This window comes from Cimex lectularius, unplaced genomic scaffold, assembly GCF_000648675.2.
Source record: "Cimex lectularius strain Harlan isolate CLEC.00 unplaced genomic scaffold, Clec_2.1 scaffold78, whole genome shotgun sequence".
Classification (NCBI taxonomy): Eukaryota; Metazoa; Arthropoda; class Insecta; order Hemiptera; family Cimicidae; genus Cimex; species Cimex lectularius.
In genome coordinates, this window is record NW_019392658.1 from 442,500 (window position 1) to 464,669 (window position 22,170).

At 36.5% G+C, this 22,170-nt stretch overlaps 1 protein-coding gene across 1 annotated transcript in view; it reads left to right on the forward strand.

Annotated features, from left to right (window-relative positions):
• The first annotated feature begins 342 nt into the window (after positions 1–342).
• Positions 343–22,170, forward strand: part of LOC106663363 (hillarin) — a 48,436-nt gene continuing 26,608 nt past the window's right edge. The window contains exon 1 of the mRNA XM_014388172.2: positions 343–889. Coding sequence (XP_014243658.1) covers positions 404–889 — 486 coding nt within the window. The 5' untranslated portion in view covers positions 343–403. The remainder of the gene's footprint in view (positions 890–22,170) is intronic.

Here is a 22,170-nt window from a genome sequence, read left to right on the forward strand (position 1 = left end):
GACGTTCCTAATCGCAATGTAGCTTGTGAAGATGTTTTATTGTATAAATCATAAGAAGAAACATGAAGCTATGTTATCGACGGGATGATTAATGTTTAAAAAAATAAGTCTCCGTTGTTTAGATTCGCCTCTGTGCGTGAATCGGGTGTCGGACGTGCAGACGATGTGATGTTACGGAGAAACAATCAATCTGTGTGTTGTCGGTTGTGACTTTTTCCCATGAATGATGGATGTACGCGGAGTGAAAACGATTCAATGCTAGTTTTGTAATTGTAAGAGTAGCGGCGTAGGAGAGAAGAGAGTGGGGCTGTTGAAGATGGAAGGTGGAAGAGGGGGCCCCGGAGGACCACAGTGTGGTAACAAATATGGCGGAGACAGCACCTGTCGGTTCGTAGTGCACCTAATGAAAAAAAAGACAACCATGTATCGAATGAACTTCTATGAAAGCACTTGCTTGCGCTGCGATCAGACAGTGTATCAAGTGGATCGAGTCGGCCCGTTGAAAGATTTCACTTTTTTCCATTCGGGGTGTTTCAAGTGCGCTGTGTGCGGTACGAAGTTGACCCTTAAAACTTACTACAACAACCAACACCGCCAGGAAGATAAAGAGGTCTACTGTTCCGGCCATGTACCGAAAATCGGCCCGGGCCACTTGGACGGATCCGCCGTAGGCATACGTTCCGCGTTGAACGTGCCCAAAACGACAAATTTCGTCAACGACCAAATCAGATCCCAGAACGGCAATGCGGCCGTCGTGACGCCGCCCCAGTTAGATTATCAGTATGGACGATTTGACGCGAGTGCTCTTCATATCGCTCATGCGTTACGTGCGACTGAACTCCACAAGGCGTACAACAAAGCCAGAGAGAAACCCATCGAATATTACCTCGTGAGTATACTCAGTTTATAATAATACAAACCGGGGATCCCTGATTACCGATATCACTTGGGGTAGTCCCGAGGAATTCCTCGACGAGGTCATCGAACCCGGTACACTCCCTTTTCTTACCCTTCTATCATAAACTGACGATTTTTTTTGACATTTTTTCAATTTTTATACGTATGGGAAATTCTACTGAGGGAAAGGTTTTCCTATTTAAACGAACTTCCACTATCCGGGACGTCCTGATTATTTCTTTTCTTTTCCTTCTTATCTCCGATTTCAGTACCCGACAAAAAGTAAGCAAATCAGCATTAAGGCCAGCTTTCTTTACTCCTTCATTTAGTCTACCGACACAAATCTTTGGCCGGTGTAATTTGACTTAAGGCAGAATGTAATTTAACAACACGTCTCACTGTATCGACTACCTTAACTGGCAGCAATTTATATCGTCTTATTCTCTCTTATCTAATAGTTAAATATTAATATTTTCCCTGATGTCGGATAAATATAAATATTTACAGAAGCAAATACGACAAAAATTTAATCAAATTTGAAAATAATTAAAATCCATGAATATCTGTTTTGCGTATTATCTGTTATGCTTTAAAGTCCTCAGAATTGTTTTTTCAATTTGATAAAATTCCATTTATTCTCAAAGCGGATGTTTTTGTGTTTATCGCAAAAAAGAGAAGGTTTTTGTCTTTTTTAACTGTTGACGCCTGAAGGCAGACAAAACCTAAGAGAAATATACAAACAGACTTAAATAAACAACTGAGCTCAGGTCTAAAAGATTTCATTTGATCGTCCAAATTCAAGTATTTATCGCCGCTTTTCACACACGCACAACAAAACATGAACATTAACAGTAATATTATAACAAATAAGTCGAAGGATTTAATTGTGAATAATTCAATGTTTGGGTACAATTAAACTTCGACTCGACCGTCTGTCGTTATCGCCAGCAAAGAGATGCCTCATTTCTTACTTCGTTAAAGTCTCTTTTGCCTCTCACACTACGTTAGTTAACTTCGAACTTTTGTCAATGTAAACTTTTTGATTAAACTTCTGTTTTACTTTTTCCGTTGAATTGATTGTAATTAATTGAATTTTTGATTTTTTGAGATACCCCAACATAAAAAATCTACAAACACACACGGCATTAACAATAACACAGACCCCCATGTGGAACGCTCCGAGCCATCCCTAACCATAAAGAAAAGCGAAGACGGTTTCCTGCCCTTTGTCAAGGCTAACGGTTCAATTTGAAATTTTCTCTCGGCAATTATTTCTAAAGGGAAATGCAGTGTAGGCGATTCATTGTTCCTCGCACAATTCAAAAGGATCGCCCATAATTATTGAAATTGCCAATTGTTTTGTTTTTTGCGTATTCGGAAAGAAGGAGATATGGAAAAGGTTCGGGTGTCGAAGTCGACGTGAATATATGTGTAGGCACTTCGAGAACGACCGTCGTTCTGGTTTTGATTGTATAACAAGTAGTGAAGTGGAGCGAGTGGGCAACGAAGCCAGTCGTCGTCGACTTCCTTTTCTCATGCTTGTGGGAATTCTAGACTATCTACCGTCTTTGAAACCGATTGTGTTTCCAACTTCCGTTAATTTTACATAAGGCTCTTTTAGATGAGGGGGTTCTTTGCACCCCTCCGCGCCCGACGAAAAACTGTAACTTGTGAGAAAATTGCGTGTACACATGTTACGTCGCTACATGAAACGATCTGATTGGGTTGTTTAATCAAACGACATTCCATTTACGGTACTCTGATAGTTTTGAGATAAAACAACCTTCCGAGCAACACGGACTAAATTATTTAAAAGATTAATCACCGATATAAACATTAAGTAGATACTCAGAAGTGTAATATAGTAACTATTGTTTCTTGAAACTTATTTTTTCTCATCCTTTTCTCACCGGAAAAATTTGTATATTAGATCATTTTTTGCCTGTAAAGTGTATAATGTGTGTATGAGAGATAAGTNAGAGAGAGAGAGAGAGAGAGAGAGAGAGAGAGAGAGAGAGAGAGAGAGAGAAATAGAGGGTTAGGTAGGAAGATGGAGATAGATGGAGAGAAAGAGGTTGATTACTTTTTAAAATTACTTTTTATTTATTGTCGTAGCTATTTGGAGTCTGAGCAATCACTGCCTTTCTCTCTATCGCTCTCTTCCTCTGTCTGTTTATCTGTCTGTTTCTCTCTCTCTCTCTTCCTCTGTCTCTTTCTCTACCTCTATCTCTTTATCTAGTTATCTTCCTATTTATCTGTCTCGCTCTTTTCATCTCTCTATCTCTCCTTTCTATATCTATCTGACTCTCTGTCTTTTTATTTATCTGTCTCTCTATCAGCCTATATATGTGTCTCTCTAACTGTCATTCTACCTCTCCCCCACTCTTCCTCTCTATCTCTTTATTTATTCGATCTGTCTCTCTATCTGTTACTGTCTTTCGATCTATCTGTATCTCTCAATATGTCTCTCCATCTCTCTATCTATCAGTCAATCTGCCTCTCCCCTCTCTATCACTATCTATCGATCTGTCACTCTGTCCCTCCCCCACTATTTCTCTCCATCTATCTGTTTATTTCGCTCACACTCTCACATACACACGCACAGATGTAGTGTGTTTAAAATATAATTCGTTTAAATTAAATCCAATGCCATTGCAATTTTGCAATTAGATTAGGAGGGGATTAAGATATTTTTCCAGAAGCCATTAGCGTAGATGTACCTGTACGTATGAAAGGAATCTAGGCCAACCGAAAAAAAAGTAAAAGGCGTTTGGAAATTACTATGGAATAATGATTGTAATTAGGCGATGCTAATGACCGCTTACAATTTAGAAATGGTGGGTCGTTAAAGGTCTTCACTCCTCTCTCTAGGTTTGAATGGAACGGGTCGTAGTGGAAAGGATTCGGTTTTTTTTGAATGGCGTTTATCAGATTAAAAAAATGCTGATGGACAAGTCGGCCTAGGCGGAATTCATTGACATCATGTTAAATACAGCAAGAGGCTTTTTCATACAATTCAGGACTGGAGGGATTCTCAGCAGTTTGCACTGTATGCTGAAGGAGGTTTCTAAGCAGATATTCTCTCCTCACAAAATATCCGGGGTTTTAGGGGACCACTGGCCGAATGGGTAGGCCGACAGAATTCGCCTAGCGGTTCTGGGTTCGAATCCCTTGGAATTTTTTTTTCTTAAATTTGGAAAAATTATTGTAAAATGGTTCTAAAATTACTCAAAGGACCTGGCTTATTCTATGTATAGTTGCCAAGGCGTGGGAATCTTTTTCCTTCATGGCCTCGAAGCGAAATCCGGATTGTAGGAGTGAAATGTTCAACTTCTCCCTGAAACAAATAAAAGGAGTCCGTGAAATTCAATGCAGACGACGGGAATGAACGTCCTCTCGATTGAATCCGACTGTACAATAAAAAAAAGGAAAATTAATGAGGATAATAAGGATGAGAGTTTATTTTGTCACCAGGCCTTATTCCCTCGATCAAGTAAAATAGGTCAATTAAAATTTATCAAGAGAGATCGAATCCGAGTTGTTTACCTTTTTCATTCCCTCACTTTTAGGAATTGTCCAATTTCATTAGTTTTACATTTTTATTTTTTAATTCTGAGAGTAAAGAATGTATGCATTCAACCAATAAATTAATGATCCCGTTTGAAACCGGCTCGTTGATATACACTAGTCAAAGAGAGGATTTTCGCCGTGTACCGGGTCATTTCAGAACTATGAAAAGTTTAACGAACGACGAGCTGGGAAGTATTTCTGACGAGTTGCACAACACCATTTATGAAATAACGACGTGCAACTGAGAGGCCCATCTTTACACAAAACAGCCATTTTGCAACATCGCAACAGGCTGCAGCAACAAAATTTCACGTTGTGTTATATTATCAGGCTGCACCTTTTGATTCCTCCTTCGGCCTAACATTACATATATTTCTATTACTTAAACAAAAACCTCCTTTTTCTGAACAGTAAAACGGGCAGACACATCTGTGCTCTTTTATATATTTTCCCAGCTCACTGGAGGATAGGTAGACCTTCAAATTTACATTAACTTAACCTAACCCCTTAACCTTAACTCTACCTAACCTAACCCGTCTCCAACCCTAATCTCAACCTAACCGAAACCGACCTATTCGAACTCCTTGGCATTGCGAAAATTGTCTCGGAAAAACATGAGGACTCTAGTCGAAAAAACATATCCAAGTTAACAGTCTTAATGAGTTAAAAAATAAGGCAATATTTTTTTAAAAATTTTTAATGAATAAGAACAGAAGATAATTTTATTTTATTTACACATGTATACATTGCATATAATAGTTTATTGAAGTTTCTGTCTAGTGACATTTAACTTCAGGTGGTTAAATCTTACCTACTCGGCAGAGGTAAAAGATGTGCATGTGTAAATTAGTCTGTAGGGTTAGTCTGTCACAAACCTCAGAACCTTGTTCTGTACATTCTGTAGCATGACATCAGTCCTGCAAGTTAGATGCCAGGAGGGGCATGGAGGAGCATCGACATGACCAGAAACTTGTACAGGATTAGTTTATTGGTCGGACAGTCTAGACTGGCGACAGAGCAGAGCGAAAAAAGTTTTGCCCTTGTTGGCTCTATCAAGAATGGTCCATTATCACCTTATATTTCACCACTTTGGACCACAACAGTCATTGTGACAGGGATGATCGAAAGGAAACTCGGAATATGTCTGGATGAGAGATATCACACTTTTCATCAGTTCGCTTACTTATTTCATATCTCAGAGGTGATACTTTGAGTTCTTTTTATTCTTCTAGCGTGGTGGTAGCAGATATGTTAAGCTTTTATTTTATGATAGAAAACTGTGGTTATGCAAGAGTTGTATTCAGCATAAGTCAAGCCTTTATCAAGGGTAGCACTTAAAAGCAATACTTGTTGGCCTAATAAGTTTACTGAGTTTGATAAGCGTGGAGGACATATAGACATCAATATCATTTTGGTCTTTTATAACAGAAAGCACCGATCAAGTTCTTGAACAGATAGAGGCAGTCAACTAAACCCTACACAAAATAGCATCTGGAACGAAACAAAAACCAAACACAAAAACACCGCTAGTATCTCCCACTATTTGCGTACCCATCAAAACGACCTAGCGATATTCCTTGAACCAAAACAGTTAGGTTCCTTGACATTACTCAATCTTTCGAATGGGTTTGACACCTGTCGTTGAAACTGAATGGCATCCTAACCAGCACCTACTACCTAATCCTAAGGTTACTTCAAGCTGGCGTATCACAAGGGAGCGTTCTTGGAACTCTCCTTTACCTGATATGTATTGCTGACATTCCCATCCTTCTGAAACGATCCTCTCCTTGCTGATGATAGAGAAATCCTTTCCTCGCTTTCGAAAACTCGACATAGGGTTCAGAAAATGAAAAATGAAAACAAATGCAATGAAGAACCAAGTAACTTAACACTACCACCTTTTGACTAAAAATAGACGAACACTTTCAACGTTTTCTGCCTATTAAACGTAATATCAATTCTGACTGACAAGGATATAATATCGTCCGAATATATGAAGTTTTATATAATTGGTGCAGGTAGATTGTTCAAGAAGTTGAACAGTACAGGTGAAAGGATGATGTGATCTTAGTCGAACAGTCCTGTATGATGCCATTGTACTCAATAAAAAATATCTTATCAGTTGAGTGGATAGACTTTATTAGGTTACTAGAGCTAATTTTGACCAATTTGAAGGCGAAAAATGCCAGTCTGTCTCGTAGTCTTTCTCGATGCCCAAGCCACCTGATAGTATTAGAGGTTGTGTGGTTCAAGCTCCAAACTGTTCAGTTTTAAACATGCTTTTAGGGACGCGTTAAAATGATTTTCCAGCAACTTAGCCAATTTAGTTTAGCCGATTGACCTGTAGTTACCAGATTCTGATCTATCATTCTCTGGTTCGAGGAGACGCTTTTTTGCTATGGTCTTGCAGGAAAAACAAATTCAGTTATTACTGCCAAGCTTACGATATATTTTAAGGTCATCACCAGGGCCTACATTAATTATGGTAAATTCCATTGATAATTTAAAAGTAAATGGTAATACAAACTCTATGAATACTACGGTAAAAAATTACTTTTATTTTTATTAAAAATTTTTGAGATTTTTGAGTTTAAAAAAATCCTTCAGATTTTTTTTTATTATTTCAAGATACATGTATTGTTGTTATGTTAGTCAATTAATTTTTACGATGCGTTGTTATTAGGATGCTTAATTTCTCTTTTTCATGTTATGACCTATTATCGTTATTTTTTTGAAAATTTTTGAATTTGAAGGACTCAATTTCTTAGGTGTAATGTTTCTTTATTAATATTTAATGACTAGTACCTTTTTTTAATCAAGAGTTGATATTAACGTTGATGATATTTCTGAAATACCACATTGCGATTTGTATAATTTTAAATTAAAAATTTTAAATTTTAACATATTTTTAAGAAACTTCCATCCACACTTTGATGAATTTATTATGTTTTTTGTTTATTTAATGAGGTTGAGAACTTGATTTCAAAAATTTGAGCGAAACATGGAATTATAATTTTTTAACATTTTTAAATTCCTAATTTTACTAATTTTTCTCTAGTAATTCAACTAAAAAAGCAGAAGGTATACCTACTTTTTGCTCAGATCATATAAAAATTATTGACGTTATTTATGACGAAACAGATCATCGCAATAGCTTAAATATTGATTTTTTAAAAATTGTTGTTTAATCAGAAGGTGATAAATTTTACAGGTTTTCCAGGTTCCTATTTAAAGGTCGTTTGATAGGAATATTTTTAATTTTGAAGAAGGATTATTTACATTCTTTTTCTCTTCAAAAGTTTCAAATCGTATTGTTCGTGGTAGTATGAATATAAATTTATTGGATACTAATTTTTTATCGGTGGAATATCAAAACGGGTTATCAAAACATGATTTTTTTGTCACTGATCGCTAAGCCAACCAAGGAATCATAGGTGATCAAAGGTCTCTTATAGCTTTTTTTTTGTCATGGGATTTTATTATGATGGTCTCAATGTTTTTGTGTCAAAACATATATTACTTATTATTTTCCAGTTTTGCTTTTCAATAAACGGGAAGCCAGATTTTGTTAATGAGAAAATATAGAACGTAATACCTGTGAGGATCAGTTTTGAAATTTTGAATAAATTTCTCGAGGCTGAAAGTTGGCTTGGTGTTTGGGAGATCAGCTGACTCGGGAATGGATTTATTTATTTGTTTACCAGTTCAGAACCTTACATCCCAGTATTGCCTACAATGTTACCATAATAAGAGAAAAACAGTCGATACTGTTTTACACATGTGTTCAATAAAAAAAAAAAAAACGGTTGTTTTTAAGGCGGGAAATTTTACAACTTCACAACAATTTTGTCAGTTTTCATATTACAATATTGTCAATTCCCTCCCGTGGTCATCTTGGTCCCCCTAACCTCGCTTGGTTGGTCTGTCAGCTGTCTTGAGATTTTATCCTGGGGATTTTTTTATAAGAGACTTTTTAAAATAACTCCTTTGATTTCCGAAGAAGTTAAGCTGAAGAGTTGAGCTATTTCCCTAATATTTTTTTGTTTACCTTTGCTTTCCGATTATTGTGGGTCGAGTTCGACCGTTTGTTTAGCTTTTTCGACAAGTCGATCGAGGCGTTGAGTTGTTGCTTTGTACCCAGTCTTGAAAACCAGGGTGTGTAGAGCGGAGTTCCGGTCTAGCCGGAAGTGGCGAGTAACAACAAAGTTTAATCTATTCTTCGGCCGGTGTTTCGACTCGCTTTATTAGCGTGAAACTTTCTTAATTATTAAATAAAACGAGCTATATAAGAACTGTTTCGATAAGGCATCCACGACGTGCCTGTATAACATGTTGGGCTTTAATTGATAAATTTTATTATATAATTTGAAGGGAAAAAGAAACGGGTAAAAACGACTGATTACACAAGTTCGTTTTATGAATTAATGAATCGAAGGAGGCCTCATTTCGACCTACACAATAGCGTTTTGTAATCTTTCCATACTTCTTACGTTGAAACTGCTTTGAGCCGGCGAATGCGAGTAACTCTCATCGACTAGATTTGCATTGAGATTATGCTAGATACGTATTATTAACTTGGAATACCAGGGGTCGATAGAATTATGTTTACTGAACCTCTCGATTCCTACAAACGCCTGGTAAATAGCGAACGATCGTTGGAGAGATCGAAATAAACAATAGAAGTGAATGGGAGCTGGGACAGTTTTTTTAAAAAAGATCTATGCAAGTTGAGATAGTTTGTTCTTCTTCCCCACGATCGAACTATATCTACAATCCGATACAGTATTGCAGTTGAAAAGTCCTGAGTAGTTAGGTCATAAAAATTCACATCAACGTTCTGGAAAACAATCGATTGAGACACAATTGGGACTGTGAGATTATTCTGAAGATGGCGAAATGCCGTCTGACAGACCTGCTTGGAAGAGTCCAATAAGTAATCAAACCTCACAAAGGTACAGTCGAAAAATATACTATCGTCTAAACTGAAACGATGTTTTTATAATAATGCCAATAATATGCTACGTTTTAATTGAGTAATAATTTTCATAGTTCGAAAGAGAAACAATCAAAGCGTAGATATTGAGTGAAAGTAGGCTAAAAAGATACCAGTATTGCGAAGCTGTCGTGAAAGTTTCTTTTTTATTAAAATGATTAAATTATTTGTGAACAGTCTATAATAATTACGTCCTGTCTTCATTCTTGGGACTCGATTGGCAGTTGTACAATGGTTCTCGGGTCAAAACCTGCGATTGCAAGTGCTATAATTTTGCGACGTTGTCAAATTCTGGTCCAATTTTCCTCAGTAGCTGCATTATCGTTATCAGGAAGCAGTTCTTCAATTCCATCTCTTAAGTAAATAATTTTATTGGATACTCCTTGCAGAGTCTACACGTGCTCTGCAATGCCCAGTCAAGAGGGACCTGCATAAGGTTTTTAGATTTTTTCCCACTTCCCTTGATCAACGATCTCTGAATCAGGGAATGATGTGGATGGCACCACATGCACACTTTTCATGATAGTCTTGGTTTTGACAAGATACCACAGAGGGCTACTTGGGCAGATGTTTGTTGTAGTCGGTGGTTCATAGGCTAATAAACTTTTCCTTAGTTCAGTTCAATTGATTCGATCCTTCTTTGTCTTGCCAGTAATCTTTGACTGTCATTTCTGCAATTCTTTTTTCCGGGTCTTCTTGGTATCTTCCTACTTACATACCTACCTGCTTCCTGCCTTGGTAGCTTTGGTCGTCTAGGTGCTGTCTCCTTTAAGAGTTGTTTCGCTTTCGAAGATCAATGGTTAAGAATTCTACACGAATAGACTTTATCTGAAAAGATGCTGATGTACGTGCCCAAGGGCTGTGAGAATTTGATGATGCTGAGGAACTCCCCAAACACTTCATTTCGTTTTCGCTTAGTGTACTTTTTCTAGTTCCTTAGTTCAGTTTAATTAACCCAATCCTCCTTTTAAGAAGTAGTAAATTTATTACTTGCCTGTCATTGCTGCCGTTCTTTTCACCGACTCTCCTTCGTACCTTCCTACCTTGGTACACGGGTCTTCTAGGTTGTTTGTCAATCGTTTTGCATTGGAAGATGAATGGGTAGCAGTTGAATATATACCCATGTATGATGATACCTCTAGAGTTTCTATGTTGCTTCTTGTGTACATTTTGCGAGAGGATCCTATGCTTACTCTTGTCATTCCGATAGGTTCTGGGATTTGATCTTGCTGATCCTCCCTGGCATGTTTCTGCTCATTCATCACTTAGTTCCTTGGCAAACGAGTAATGGTTGTTTTCTTAAATTTTGGATGCATTCACCGACTATTTTGGATATTTTTAGGGTATATTGGCTGCCTGATATTTTAAGGATTTTTTTAGTGCAACCTCTTGAAAGAGATCCTTCTCATCCTCATTTAGATAGAACAAACATTGATAGATGCCAGTATCCGTTTTAGAGCCCTATCACTCCTATGAGTTTTACCCTGTTGCTGTAGCAATGTGTCAGCATTAGCGAGAGTGTTTTAGCCATGTGGTTACTAATCCTGTACCCGTTCGTCTGAGTTCGTCCACTTCTACTTTTGTTTTCTGTGGACCCATTCTGGGCCTATGACTTGTCTTACAGATATCTGGCGAGTTTGCTTATCCTGTACCCGAAGCTTCTTAGTATCCTAGTAGGTCCAAGATAGTCAGGTTGTTATGTTTTCCCAGATTTGGAGATTTTGGATGAATTCAGCGACTTTGTGACCTTTTTATGTGCTTATGCTTTTAGGGCTATTCCATTTTTGGTTTGCACAGAATATAGCCCGATTTCTTCATTTGTTTCAGGGCCATCTATGTACCATATTTTATCTGATCTTCTTCTAATTTCATCTGTCACTTTGTAGTCTTTTAAAACTTTGTAGTAAGCTGTTTTCGGTGTCCTAGTCAGTCCTTGCGAATGTCTGATTTTCTGGCCAAAATATTAAGTCCCAATCCAATTTTTTTTGGAGTCTGTGTGGGCTTTTCTTATCTTTTTATATATGTGATCCAATGGTGGTAGTTTTATTTATGTTTCTAATGAAGCCAATCGAGTTGCTATGTCTTTGATCACTATAGTCCGCCTACTGAAAGTACCAGCGAGGACATGCCATAGACTCAAGTCTTTTCCCTATAATACAGTCGCGTCTCAATTGGTTTCTATTATATGGAGAATTGTTTTTAACGAGCCGGCCTGTTTGCTAAGTATTTCTGATGAATCAAGCCGGAACTGAGAATGACCCTGACCGGCGGAGGGGGCTTCGGATTTGTTTCAAACGAATCCTGGCCTTGAGCATCAGACGGGTCCAACAACATAAGCGGTCGAAGGATGATGTTCTTAATATATCAAGTTGGGGGGGAATCAAGAAGAACAATAACGTAATCATGGCATCAGACAGTGCACACCTTGCATCTAGGCAAATTGACAGGTTCTTAAAAAAAAGTAAACCTTTTACACAAATGGCAGGTTGATATCATTATTAAATAAACAAGGAGACAGGAACTGACTCAGGAATATTTTATAACTTCGATAAATTATGCCCAAATCGATATATAATGGCTATGGTGGAAACATTGTTTCATCGCATGTTTAACTCCATAAATATTAAATTTCAGTTAATAGTTGAGCTTTTGTACAACATTGCGTGACTTTTGACCATAATCTTTTAATTATACGCAAATAAAAATATTTCAAAAATGCACGGCAGTTTACTAAAAAAAATGGCATTAATGATGCTTCTAAGAAATATGCTGGCAATTAATTTTCTTTATTATTATGTGCATAAGATTAATATCTATTTGATCCTTTGCCCTCATAATTTCCAATTGTGTTAATTCCATTTCCTCTGGGGACCGACTATTTATTTATGTTTTACATAGGTTTTGAATTAAGCGTAGGTCAGTTGATTTTTTTGTAAATTCATTCAAAATTCTCGGTGCGATATCCATATAGTTGTATTGTCCAATATCTGCGAGCTTTTAATAATTGATAAATTATATATATGTTCCTTGTTCTTTTGTCTTTAATTTACATTTTAAAAATAATAATTTTTTTATATTATTTCATTTATACTCTATACATATTCGTACGTAATACAAATGTGATTACAAAATATTTTTTCATACGGTCAACGCACTAACACTAATGAAAGCAATGCACCCGGAGGGCACATGTTGTGAGGAATCAGCCCATGGCAAGAGGTGTGAGGGATTAAGGGGCAAGGAGGTCTCGAGGTCATCGTCGATTAAGGTGTCATGGCGGTTTCTCAGGATGGGAATGTGTAGAGGACTCGAGTAGGGTTAGGATGATGGATAGGATAGTGTGAAACTTTTGAAATCGAGAAAGGATCAGTTCGTTGACAAAAGGAATGTTGAGGTCGTTGTGGGAAGTGAGGTTAGTAAAGTAAGGCGCTTTGAGGATTTGTTTAAAGACTTTTGATTGGAAGGATTGGATGTGTTGGATGGCTTGGCAGGACCCCAAAGTTCTACTCCGCATGTCCAAAGAGGTTGCAGTAAAATCTTGTATGAGGTTAGTTTAGTTTTGACGGTCAAGACGGATTTCAGTCCTAAAAGTCTTCGTAGTTGTCCAACTCGTATGTTAAATTGCCGTTTCTTAAGTCTTATGTGAGGATTCGACGTCAGTCGATTCGGTTAGTCCTAAGTATCTGACTTGGTAGGAAATCGTTTGGTCGTTATTGTTGATGTACAGCGGAAACCTAGACTTTTTTTTCGATGTACACCAGTTTTTGGTAAATTCAAGGTGTCCTTGGATGTTGGATGTAGCTTGGATAGAATCCGAGTTAGAGAACAAAATTACGGTTGGTTGTGATGATGATATTAGGGTATGAAGGTAGATCAGCAGTATAGATGATGTATAGGGTGGGACCAAGGACGCTCCCTTGTTGGACACCGGTTTGAATCTGACTTCAAGACTACTACACATTCCCATTATCTGAAGTCCGAGAACTTCACTCTGAAGCTGGGGTCGGTTAGGTAGGTAGAAGATACTAGCGGGTAGGAAGAGTTTAAGTTTACAAAGCACGCCGGGTACCAGACCCTATCAAAGGCCTCAGCTAAATCTAGGAACGCAGTCAAGCAATACTCGTTTCTCAGCATCTCGCATAACGCATAATGTTAATTAACGTTTATAAATATTAATCATTCCCATCGATGATCAAATGATAATTGGAAAAGGTAACTCGGTTGACGGCACTGGCGACGGTGAAACTCGCGAAATCATTTTTAGAATTAAAATTCACTTTCCTTTCTATAGTAGAAGGGATCCGAAGGAAGATAAAAATATCAAGGTCGATAATGCAGTGAAAGAGAAAGGGTTGAAATTTTAAAGTCGAGCCCGGATCGAAAGGATCCAGGTGAAATGTTATAATAGGCGGCAGCCTACATAAATATCCTGGAAAGACAAAGAGCATTTCTCAGCCGGGCGTTTGCCATAAAGGATTAAGTAAGAATTTTTTCAGGTGTGGTATTCGTCTTACGACATACGTCCATATTTTTCGGGACAAATATACTAGGATTTGATTCGATATTCAATTATTGCGACAGCCACTCCTAACAGGGAACGATCTGCATATTATGTCACTCTGTTTAGCATGAATGGCTTTCTATTTTATTTTAATCTCCGCCACGGGGGTATAATCATCCGATAAATAAGCTATTTTGACTTTTATTGTCGGCAAAGGCAGGATTGCGACATTTTTAATTTTGCCGGTTTCATTTGAGAAACAGTACATTGCGATGCACGCATTTTCACAAATTCAAAAACGCTTTTTACTCATCTACGACCATCGCAGAGAGGATGGAGGATAAACTTCAGGAGGTGATTCTGCAGGTCAAATTGGACCAAAAATTGTCCAAAATTTGATTCTTAATTTTAATCGAGGTATTTCACTTTTCAGATTATTTCAACTTTTCACAGCTTTATCCCAAAAATAGAAAGAACATTGAAAAACTAACGAGAGTGATCAATTGTAACTCCGAATAAAAAAAAATGTTCAAAATGAAGAATAAAAGCCTGATATTGTATTTTTATAGATTATTTCTTTCTTATGTTCAATTCTGTACCAGAGTCTTTTCTTCTTTACTTTTTTTGCTTTTTTTTAGTTTTTAATAGAAGATTAATATGTAGTTTTTTCTTGTACCGTTTGTAACAGAAAAATCAAATTTTTCGCAATTAATTATCAGCTTTACATTGGTGACAATTGACTTTTGAAAAAAAGAGTAATACTCATTAGTAGGGGCAACTTTTCTGCACCATGTCTGTCAGTGCTTACAGAAGTAAAACAATCTTACTTAATTTTTAGGCAAGAACTTTGGAAACTCGTCAAAGTTTATCCTTTAAGTATTTTGTACAAGTGTACAAGTTTGCTTAAGGTTATATAAAAAATAAAAAAAAATACAAAAGAATCTCATGGAGTTTGCATTGTTCTTTCCTATGTTGTAATTAACTTACAGTAAGTTTAACATTACGTGAGACATGAAGGACTTTGTGGAATAAAGTTGTTAAAGGTTGAAATAACCCGAAAAATTAAATATGTCGAATATAATTGCAAATCAGCCTTTGGACAAAAAAGACTTTTCAGTCCATTTAGGATAACTTCGAACTTAATCAAGTATTGATATCTGTTCGCGGAACACCTTGCATATTTGTATATTTTTTTAACCAATTTTTTACCTTTTCAATCAGTTCGAAAAACATAAAATTTCATTATTACCGATCATTTTGCTTATCTGTCTTTGCTGAGTTGATTTGGCAGATGCGTTTCGGCATATCACCATCTTCAGAGTAAACTGTAAATTAAAAACGTAGAAAAGAACGGAAAAAACTCGCGAATATTTCTTGGTTCACGTAAAAACATTGAATCATGTATTGTAAGATGTGACCTAATCCTAACCCTAACTCTACCTAACCTAACCCGTCCCTAGCCCAAGCCCGAATTCTAGCCCAACCTTACCCAACCCTATTCTTACTGCCCAATATCGCAAAAATAAATGTATCAACTCCAATATTTTATGTATGAATATATAAATGGTTTAACTCCTGTCACCGTAAAATCGATGCTGAAATTAATCCGTCTCCAACCCTAACTATAACCTAACCTTACCCAACCTATTCGTACTATCCGGTAACTCGAAAATGGTCACGCAAAGAAAATTGCGTCTCCATTCCAAAAATATATCCGTGTTATATCAGTAGTTTAAATTCTCTCCACTTTAAAATTGATGCTGGAATTTTAAATTGGGGTAATTGTGATGGTAGCGTAATATGTTTGTAATTTGCCTAATATTTGTCCTGAAAGGTATCTTCATTAAAGTTCGTAACAAGAAAAAAAAACCATATAGGCGGTGATGATGTGCTTAAATAGGTCGAAATGTAGTCATCAAACGTTGTTTTTTCGCATAATGTGACCATTCCAGGATCTCGATTAAACAAACTGGACAAAGCCAAAAGTCAGTAGAATCATGAAAATTCAGTTTTACACTTAATAAATTTAACATTTAAAAATCGCATTCATTGAATAACCTTTGGTTTTATTCTTCGACCAAATATTCGAAAGGGGAATTTTTACTTTGATATTTTATGTCTGGCTATTTAAGAAATTAGGTCGACTGGAGAACGTATCATCTTTATTAATCGTTTCCTGAGGATTTTGGAACCGGGATTTTTTTAATGCTCCGCACTTTCCCGCTGACGGCCCCACGTGGAATTTCGAAATGCCCGTTAACCAATTAATTAGGACTTAATTGTTTTTATTTAGAAAAAAAAGTCACTTGTAATTATCCAGAAATTCTTTATATTTTCTAGTGGGCCGCCTGTGAAAATGTGAACGACTCGAATGTTGACCTCTCGCTCATATGTAACTCCTCTTCCAAATCGGAACGTAACGGTCCCGGATCGGCCGAATGGTCAACTTTCCCTCCCTATTACGCGAAAAGGAATTTCAACCTGTTGGAAAACCGCAGGAACGGCGGAATCCTAGCTTTCGCGACTAGGAAGTGAGATGCCGCGCCGATAAATACAGGCATCCGGCAATAAATCGTTTTACTTTTCCGAATTATTATTTCCTTAACGGATATCTTTCATATTTCAAATAAAACGGCTTTCGTTTTGTCTCTCCTTCCACACCGATTTCTCGTTTGAATATTGTTTATATTAATTTTTAAGTAAGGTATTGGTCGAGATAAAAAGTCAGTGCCACGAGCGGGATTCGAACCCACGACCTTCGGCTAAATACGCCGCCACTCTAACCTGAGCTATCATGACTTCGATCCGCTCGGGCACCAACTTCCCATCTCAACCCCATCCTTTTTTACACACATTACACGGCATTTGAAAAATGGCAAAAAGGAGGGAAAACTCGTAAGGTGGGGTTAAGATGGGAAGTTGGTGCCCGAGCGGATCGAAGTCATGATAGCTCAAGTGGTACAGCAGCGGCGTATTTAGCCGAAGGTCGTGGGTTCGAATCCCGCTCGTGACACTGACTTTTTTATCTCTACAAATACTTTACGTAAAGATTAATTAATTGAAAAGAATTTAATTGGTCAATCGGACCACGAAACCTAATCGATTGTTTAAATTGTGTGTGGTATTTAGTGACCGTTAATTAGTGATTATTTGTAGATCGTGAGATGCGGTCTGGTGTGAGGTAGGTTTAGAAAAATATTTTCTTTATCGAGCCAACGATCGATCTTTATTGAGATCATCTTCAGGGCCTTGTATTGCCTGCATTTAACAACAAGGTTCGATGTCCTTCAGAATGTGCCCATGTTTAATTTGAAATCTGTTCATAGAATTCCATGTTGTTCTTCGTTCTTCGAAAATATTTTTCTACATCTACGACACACCAGACCGCATCTTACGATCTCCAAATAATCATTAATTAATGGTCACTAAATACCACGCATTTCTACACGAGAAGAACGAAGAACAACATGGGATTCTATTAATAGATTTCAACTAAACATGGACACCGAGCAAAGAGTATTCTGAAGGACATTGCTAGCAATGAATAGAAACTTGTGTCTGCTATCAATCAGAGAACCTTTTTGTTGAAATTCAGGCAGTACAAGGCCCTGAAGATGATCTCAATAAAGTTCGAAACGTTGCACGATAAAGACGATGTTTTTCTAAACCTACGTCACACCAGACCGCATCTCACGATCTCCAAATAATAAGTATTTTTATTTATTGAACAAAAAGAAAATAATTTTTTCTTATTATAACGTTTAAAGTGGTAGGTGTATCGACCATTTATTTACTCACAAATAATCTGGATTTCAGCATGGTCTGGATTAAAAAACTGGTCATCACATCAGGACCGAACAACACACCGACTCAGTCTCAATATTACCAAGGACTGTGACCTGTAAGTCCATGGCAATGTTGGGACTGAGTTGGACTTCAAAGAAATTTGGAACTGTCTACTAAAAACTTGATTGATAAACATCTTGCAGATTCTTTTGCTTTTATGGCTTGGCACTAACAACGAAATTTGTTTAAATAAAGCTCAAAGACTGACCCCTGGAATACACATGATAGCCCTGTCTGTGCATTTGATACTTCAGGGAATATTGGGTGATCTGTAATTTCCTTCAATTCGCTCTTCATCGCTTCAGTCTAATAACCAGAATACTACCAATGACTGCGCATAAGTCCTTATGGCGGCTGGTTTTAATATATACCTTAAAGTTATAAATGTACTGAATAGCTGTCGAATGTTATTCAAAATTCAATGTGCAAATCAGACCTAACATTTTCTTCAAACCATAATCAAGATAACGTTTTACAAGAAATATAACTGAAGAGATTAATAAATTTTTGTTGACGTTCCGCCAACTTATTGCTATATTTTAAACAAGAATGAATACTGATATCAGAGATTTCGTTGGAACTGGACGACGAAAAGTAAAATTGCTTTTAATTAATTGTAATTTTTAGCTCAGATCTTGGTAGAGATGAAAAAGCAAGTGTCACGAACGGGATTCGAACATACGACTTTCGAGGTTTTTCATCTCAACCAAGACCTTAGATAAAAAGTACACATAATTAAAATAATTAATACGGTCAATTACGACTATTAAATACTGATATGATTAAGTTAGATGGTTTTGGGCTGGGTACAAAATGAGCGCGCGTGGAATGAGTAAGGTTAGGATTAGAATCAGAGACGGGCTAGGTTATGATTTGGGTAGGGAACAGGGTTAGGATCAGGTAAGTTCCATATGCATGATTAAATATTTTTTCGTCTGCTAAAGGATCTTCAATCCACGTTAAGTTGTCAGTTTTTTATCAAATTTGTTTGAAAGAACAAAATTTTCAGTAAGGGGTTATCTGAGTTATTGTCAGTTTATCATCTTCTATATATATATTAAAATCCAAATTGGCTCAAGTATAGTTCCCTTGAGGGATCCCTGGATTTAGAAGTACTGCAGTCCATTGGGTGCGATCAGTTAAAACCTAAGTCCAAGTACAAACGAACTATCCATCAATTTATTAAGCAGGTCTATTGAATCAAAAGAAAGCTTAATCCGCCAGGTTGAAATCCATACTGATTTTTGGCAATCAAATCATTTAGCATCATTCTAGCATATTTTAAAGGCAACAATACGGGACTATAATTACCTAATTCTCGGACTAACTCAAGTTAAAGGAAAAATTAAATAGGTGAAGAATGGTAAATCAAACTTAACTATTTTAGTACGGACATGTAAGGTTACCATCAGCAAATGACTAAGTTTAATAATTAATAATAACACCTTTAAATATCTGTGTCTGTGTCATTAATGGCCATAATTCCGCATAATTTCAATATATCCGGCAATAATTACATGAAAACTGGTGCAATTGTTGTAAAAGTTGGAAAATTCATAGGTAAAGATGAAATAAAACTCGTAGTATAATGCTTGTTGATTGAAGTGTCATTTCCATCAATTGTAGATTTGACTCTAAGTCATACATGTAGGATGTTCACCGCCACTACGTCAACGGAGGCCCTACATGGCGGGAACTCTGTCTCTCCCCTCTATCTGGACCCCAGCTGACAGTTTGAGTTGTTACCACCACGCGGTCCTACGAACACGTTTCTTTTTACGCTAATGTATTTTAATGTTAACTAGTTATCCTTTTACTTTTGTTTATGTGTTCTTTACCAATAAACTTTAAATCTTTATCTTTTTATTTGTGGGAGACCTTTAATTCCCTACATACATTATAATAAATTGACATTGTAATACTAAGGAATACATTAATATAACTGAATAATTGATATGTAACCTAACCCTAACTCTAACTTTACCCAGCTCCCCGGAGAAGTGACGCCAAAAAATTATATATCCAGCCCAAAATCTACCGTGATAACAAATTTCTTAATATGTTTTAACGTGATATAAATTATACGGATGGTTTGACTTGCAACATCGCAATCGACCTTCTGCCCAATCACTTGTTTATAAACAAACGCCAATTAAAGTTTTATTTTTTTTAAAGAACGAAAATGGTGATGTCATCCGTTTAAATTGCCTTCAGCGGGTGCACGGGCGGATAATTTTTTAACTAATTTACTAGAAGGATTTAAGGATTAGACTGTCACGCAAACGGCTTGTTACTTGCGCTTCAGATCTTCTGACTTGTCGAACAGGCAACAATCATAAATTACATATGCGAAGACAATTTTGGAGCATACGCTACTATTTCAAGTTCAAATAATTATATAGAAGGTGATTTTAACCCAATGAAAAACCAGGCTAGGTTAAAAACAGCAATTCGATTGTCAATGCACAGTTCTTTCCTTATCCTTCATAAAAGCGAGGAAAAAATTATTCATTTTTTGATGGTACACATTTTACATATTAGTATAAAAACAGCTAAGTTTATTTGTCTTCCCATTTTCTGATTATTTAATTTTTCCTTTAAATTTGGGATAGTCTGTGAATTATCCGGGAATTAGGTAATTATCGTCCCATATCACTCACATTGTTGCTTTAAAAATATGCTAGCATGATGCTAAATGATTTGATTCCCAAAAATAAATATCGATTCCAACTTGGCCAATCTGATCAAGCTTTGTCGTGTCTAAATTTTTTTCAAATATATTTAAAATTCGGTTAGTAGGAAACGTATATTTGGCTTGTGTCTGCATATTAAAAAGATTTTCTATTCAGTAGACCTGATAATAAAGTTATTCAGATATCGTGAGATGCGGTCAGGTGTGATGTAGGTTTCAGAAAAACATTTTCTTTATCGTGCCAACGTTTCGGTTTTTTATTGAGATCATCTTCAGGGCCTGGGATTTACAAACAATATTTACATTTAACAAATACATTTAGGATTTGGAAAAGTGAATTTATACAATGCAAAATATATTTTATATTCAAACAAAGTATTTCTACTCACTCAAAGTGTTTGTCTTCTGTGTAATGATAATAAAGTGATGGATGGTTAGTTCGTACCTGAACTTAGGTTTTACCTGATCGCACCCAATGGACTAAAATTAAACACCCACGAAATTCTGCAGTTCTTGTGAATACAGGGGTCCCTCAGGGAACGGTTCTTCGGCCAATTTGGTTTTTAATATACATGTACAAATGATACGCTGACAATAACTTTGGTTAACTAATAACATTGAAATTCCTATAATCCTACAATACCGGCTTACCGACAATTTTTTCCCCTTTCAAATGTAGAGAAATTTGATTAAAAAAAGATAATCTACACATGTAGATAAAGGCAATTAAAAGACTATTAAAAACGCGCTTTAAACTAGCATATTTTCTCTGCTTTACGTAAACATGTTGAATCGTGTATATGTAACCTAGCCAGTCCCTAATTCTAACCCTGCATAACATAACCTGTCCTTAACCTTAACACTAACCATAACCTAACCCATCTCTGATTCTAATCCTAACCTTACCCAACCTACGCGCTCTCATTGTGTATCCAACCCAAAAACATCCATCTTAAATTTCGGCGTCTAATTCTAAAGTATGTGCCAATGAAATCCTTGATGTTGTTTCATCCATTGCCGGAACGTCAACAAAAATTTATGCTATTTCTCCTCAGCTATACTTTTTGTAAATACTGTCTATTATCTTGTGTATGGTTTGATGAAAATATTAGGTTTCATTTGCACATTAAATATCGAATAACATTCGGCAGCTATTCAATGAATTTGTAACTTTAAGATATATATTAAAGCCTGATGCTATTAAAGAACTGGTAATATATCTGGTTTTAGCCTGAAGTTATGTAGAATGAATTGAAGGAAATTACAGATAACTCAAGATTCCCTGCAATATCAAATGCTTGCACAGTGGCAGTAGGTGTACCCTATGGCTCAGTCCTTGAATCCACTTTCTTTCTCGTTTATGTAAAAGATATGCTGAGTTTCAGTAACATAAAGTATTTTTTATTAACACCGTGGCTTACTTATGCAATTATAAAATGGCTCGAATGACGCTTTGACTCATCTAGAGAAGTCTGTTTAATAAATGGAAAATTAAAATAAATCCAAACACGGTGAGGCGATTAATGTTGGGACTGTGGTATCATGTCTCCACCTCATAATTTCTTAGGTTTATGGCTTGATAGGAATTTAAAATTAACCACTCATAACATGTTGACTGATAAAATGTAAAAGGTTCTTCAAAATTATGTTTCCACTGCTCAGTAAAGTGTC